The sequence below is a fragment of the Drosophila serrata genome, unplaced genomic scaffold (assembly GCF_035046125.1).
Source record: "Drosophila serrata isolate PLE 108 unplaced genomic scaffold, ASM3504612v1 contig_320, whole genome shotgun sequence".
In the NCBI taxonomy this organism is placed as follows: domain Eukaryota; kingdom Metazoa; phylum Arthropoda; class Insecta; order Diptera; family Drosophilidae; genus Drosophila; species Drosophila serrata.
Genome location: NW_028257218.1, coordinates 25,536 through 30,707, shown reverse-complemented (window position 1 = coordinate 30,707; position 5,172 = coordinate 25,536). Strand labels below are relative to the sequence as shown.

The 5,172-nt window shown below is 44.3% G+C and overlaps 1 protein-coding gene across 1 annotated transcript; it reads right to left on the bottom strand.

The window, feature by feature from the left end:
• Positions 1-1,736: 1,736 nt before the first annotated feature.
• mAcon2 (Mitochondrial aconitase 2) lies at positions 1,737-4,337 on the bottom strand. Its single transcript, XM_020957222.2, is given in 3 exon segments — positions 1,737-2,838; positions 2,840-3,973; positions 3,975-4,337. Coding segments are annotated over 3 exon segments (2,346 nt in total). The 5' UTR covers positions 4,218-4,337; the 3' UTR covers positions 1,737-1,869.
• Positions 4,338-5,172: the final 835 nt, after the last annotated feature.

The window sequence follows — 5,172 nt, the reverse complement described above, 5'->3', positions numbered from 1 at the left end:
CCTTCCTGACTGCTAGTTGGAGCTCTGACAAAATTGAATGCAATTTGACAAAAATCATAGTCTATAATTTCGGGCCGCCAGCTTAGCTAACTTCTTACCAACTGGACCTTTTGCCTGGGTCTTCTGTGTCCTTAGCTCCTCGTATTGCTTCCCTGTGCTACGCCTGTGTCACACACATCCTACCATTACGAGTTAATAATTGAACATTTTCGGTTTTAGGCAGAGCTAAATTGCTATCATTTTTTGTTCTCCTTTTTTGATTGGGGGACAGTGGCTTCTTTTGGGCTTACAGTGCATATTATGAGTGTATAATGTGGGAAATTGAAATTATATTTCATTTATTTGAAACTTTTAGTATATAATAATATACAAATTTATTCGCTCATGGTACCATGATAAGCGCAGATTTTATTAAGAAATACAGGCAATATGTTAAACCATTTACATATTTCCTCAGAGATAATTATAATTCTCTGATATAATTATATAACTAATTATACAAATAATATAGATAAAATTCTCAAAAATTAAATTTGATTTAATTTTTATTAAATATTCTCTATAATATGAATTCTAGAGTTCTGTTCTACTTTTCCTAAGAATATCTGTAGTAACAAGCTTTTCACAGAATTCCGACTTGGGAATTTCTAAGGCTTCTCTTTGCAACAGAATTGCAGCTAAACACTCGGTGTCTTTATAATACTGAAACGCACTGTAATGCCACATGTACCGCATTCATGACCCGCTCATTCTGTCGGAGGCTGTGCAAATATTGCCGCAAAAAGCAGTGGCAGCAGCTCCGAGAGCGAGACAGATACAGATATACATATGTATATAGACATTTTTGTATTTGCTCGTTGAACTTGTGCACTCTGGTCCCAATGTCTCCTTCTCTCTCTCTGTGTCTCTCTATCTCTTTCGCTTCTTATGTCTCCTTCCCTTGGAGCACTCCCTCTTTCTCTCTCTCTGGATTTTGTGAATGACTTTTTGGCACTAATTAAAAGTAGCAAATAATTTTCTATGCCAACTCACATACACATCTACCCGCACCCGCACACACACTCACACAGTCGTCGAGTGTTGGAAAGAGAGAGAAAATGCAAATATGGCACAGCCTCGGCTCCAAAAAATCCCCTTTTGCACACCGCCCCTGTGACAATGACAATGCATGTGACAGTTTCGGTTGGCACCGTTGATAAGCGTCGCTTATTGTGCCTCTCTCTCTCACACCCTATTACCATCCCTCTCCCTCTCCCACTCCCTCTATATATCCCATTTGACAAAAAAGTTGGGCAGCTTAAGTCGGAAAATTTATTATTATTTTTCTGCATTGCAGTCTGTGTGCAATTTTAAATGGATTTTAATTAGTTTTGAATTATTTCGGTTTTGGTTCTTTGGCATTTCATGTGCCATTTTGGCATTAAACTTTTGCCCATTATAGTATCCTGTGGTTTATGTAAAGTCAGGTTATTTTTGCAGAATAATAGATTACGGAGATATGTATTTAACTAGCAGATATCACAAATAATTGAGTTTGTTTGTAGTTAGCATAAGTCAGAGTCAAATCTAACAAATCAGAGGCAATATTTATGTCGAAGCTTTGATTTATGTGATTTGAGTTTAAAGTTAGTTAGATGCTTACTTTATGTCTTACTGTATAAATTAATAATTTTAATTTTGTTACCCAATGATACTTTTTAGTACCCCTTCCAAAGGAGTTCAGTTTTCAAAAACCATTTAACTGCTTAAAAATTTGGTAACACTTTTATTACTTGCCAAAAAAACATGTTTATAATTAAAATAAATATTATTATAATTTATGTGAATGCTGGCTTAAATTTTCCATCTTGGTGTTGGATATTATTTCTTTCAACATACCCCGCCGGTCGCCTGCTCCTTCATGAGATTTAAGGCACTGCCGGCCCTAAACCAAAGAATCTGTCCTTCGTTAAAGGAATGGTTTAATTGGATTTTCTCCGAGCTCCCATTGTTCTTGATCTCGCATTCCACGGGTTTTCCAGGTGCAAGATCCTTCAAATTAAGCAGCGATAACTTGCTCGAGGGTTGGATCTTATCGTAATCACCTGGATTGGCGAATGTCAGGGCTAGCATCCCTTGTTTCTTGAGGTTCGTCTCATGGATGCGAGCAAAGGACTTGACAATGATGGCCACTCCACCCAAATGGCGAGGTTCTAGAGCAGCATGCTCCCGGGAAGAGCCCTCGCCGTAGTTGTCCTCACCCACGGCGCACCACTTGATTTTGTTGGCCTTGTAATCACGTGCCACGGCAGGAACGGCATCAAATAGACCTGTTTTCTGGTTCTTGACTTTGTTCATCTCATTATTCTCGGCATTGGTGGCTCCAATAAACATATTATTCGATATATTATCCAAATGACCTCGGTACTTGAGCCAGGGTCCGGCGGCACTTATGTGATCCGTAGTGCACTTCCCCTTGATCTTTATTAAAACCGCCATATCAACGTAATCCTGGCCATCCCATTTCTCAAATGGTTGCAGTATCTGCAGACGTTCCGACTTGGGATCTACATTGACCGTGACACTTTCACCATCCGCTGGCGGAGCCTGATAGGTGTCCTCGCCAGGATCAAAGCCCTTGGTGGGGAGCTCGGCGCCTGAAGGTGGTTTTAATTTAAAAAGTTTCCCATCCGCTCCCTCAAGTTCGTCGCTTACAGGATTGAAATCGAGACGTCCGGCAATGGCCAAAGCGGTAACCATTTCCGGACTGGTAACAAAACAATGTGTGGCCGGATTGGCATCATTTCGTCCAGTGAAATTGCGATTATATGATGTCACAATTGTGTTCTTTTCTCCCTTTCTTGACATCCTTGCGATCCCATTGCCCAATGCAGGGTCCACAGGCATTGGCCAAAACTGTGCCACCAAATTTCTCCAAAACTTCAATGATTCCATCTCTGGCAATGGTGGCTCGAATCTGCTCGGATCCGGGTGTGACATTAAAGGGTACACAGGACTTTAGACCATGGCTCAGAGCATCATTGGCAATGCTGGCGCAACGGCCCATGTCCTCGTAGGAGGAATTCGTGCAAGAGCCGATGAGGGCCACCTTAATGTCCATGGGATACTTATTCTTTTCGGAATCATCACCCAGCTTGCTGATGGGATGGGCCAAATCGGGTGTAAATGGGCCATTCACTAGGGGCTCAAGCGTATCCAGATTAATTTCGATGACCTGATCGTACTTGCAGCCCTCGTCGGCAGTGAACATCTTTTTGTATTTCTGGGCCTCCTCAGAGATTGCACCTCTTCCGGTGGCAGATAAGTAGGTGGTCATACGCTCATTGAATGGGAACAACGAAGTGGTAGCTCCAATTTCCGCACCCATATTGCAAATGGTGGCCATGCCGGTGCAAGAAATGGAGTCCACGCCTGGTCCATGGTATTCCACAATGGCACCAGTTCCTCCCTTAACCGTCAGGATCTCTGCTAGTTTGAGTATCACATCCTTGGATGAAGTCCATCCACTTATCTTGCCCGTTAGGTTGACACCAATTACAGTCGGACACTTGAGCTCCCAGGGAATATTGGCCATCACATCGACGGCATCGGCACCACCGACACCAATGCACAGACATCCCAAACCTCCGCCATTTGGGGTATGGGAATCGGTTCCGATCATCAGAAGGCCCGGATAGGCGTAGTTCTCTAGTATTATCTGATGGATAATTCCACTGCCGGGTTTCCAGAAACCCAAGCCATATTTCGCGCACGTCGAGGATAGAAAATCGTAGACCTCTTTGTTGAGATCCTTCGCTCGGGCCAAATCCTTGTCGCCGCTCACTTGGGCCTCAATCAAGTGATCGCAGTGCACAGTTGACGGAACGGCCACCTTCTTCAGACCGGAGGAGATAAACTGGAGAAGAGCCATTTGAGCGGTGGCATCTTGCAAGGCCACTCGATCCGGTCGAAGTTTCAGATAAGATTTTCCCCGTCTCAATTTCTTGGGAATCCGGCTCATCCAAGTGGGAATACAGGATCTTCTCCGACAGCGTCATGGGTCGATTCAGGCGACCAGCAACACGATCCAGAGTCTCCTGCATCTTCTTGTAGGGAAGAAATTGATCTGCCTCGAAATTGGACACTGCCACATTGCTGTTCCGCAGATATTGAGCTGCATGGAAACGCCGGACCATTGATCCCGCCAAGTAAATATACCTCTGTGTTCGCACCGCCATTTCTATACTTCCTCAAGTTATGTAGTATATATTTGTATATAAAAAAAAAAATAGTTTGTGTGGCTTGAGTCAGAGATAGTTTCCGAGCTTGTTGAGTGTATACTATCGACTGCTTTGATTCCTTCAAGAGCTACCCATATCTCAGGCTTGATTGACACTTCAAATGCTCATATGCATCTACTTAAAACTGGATAATTAGGATTTAATTACTTCATCAAACACAATGGAACCTGGAGTGAAGACATGCCTAATAGCAACTGTTAATTAAACACACGCTCCACACCACTCGTGGTGACCTGATGCACTCATATTTATTGGGTTAGCTCATTGTTCCGTGCTTATTTGATGCGAGCCAACAGATGCAGATACAAAGTGAGATCCATCGGAGAGGTGAGTGTACACGTCAACGGAATTGATGTTGCAAGTGAATTAGGGCCTGTGGGAGGTGCGGAGGTGCAGAGCCATCGATGGCATAGGCCAACTGGCAGATAACTAGAGGCGAGACAAGAGGAGGCTACAAGTACTATCTAACTGGACGAGTGACAAACAGATGGACACGGGATGCCAGAATGCCAGGATGCCAGGATGCCCAGAATGCAAGCTGGCTACAAAAGTGTCAACTGCAAGTGAGGCGGACGACAGTCGCCCGGTGGATGCTGAGCATCCTGCATCCTTCTGTGATTGTGTTTGGTTTTGCTGGCACCGCTGGCAGCGTGTCATAATGGACGATGTGGGACATTGGACAGGGGGACTTTCGATTCCATGCTACAGTCAGATGCCGGGGGGACAGCGGTAGTTGGCTGCACCACATTCAATTGAAATCGACGTGCCTGTTGGCCACAATGCCACTGCCGATCCTCCTGTTCTCCAGCCCAGGCTGATGTCCTGAGCCCACGGTAATGTCGTCCTTCACCACCACCACCACCACCACCACCTTCACCGCTACCACTTCCTG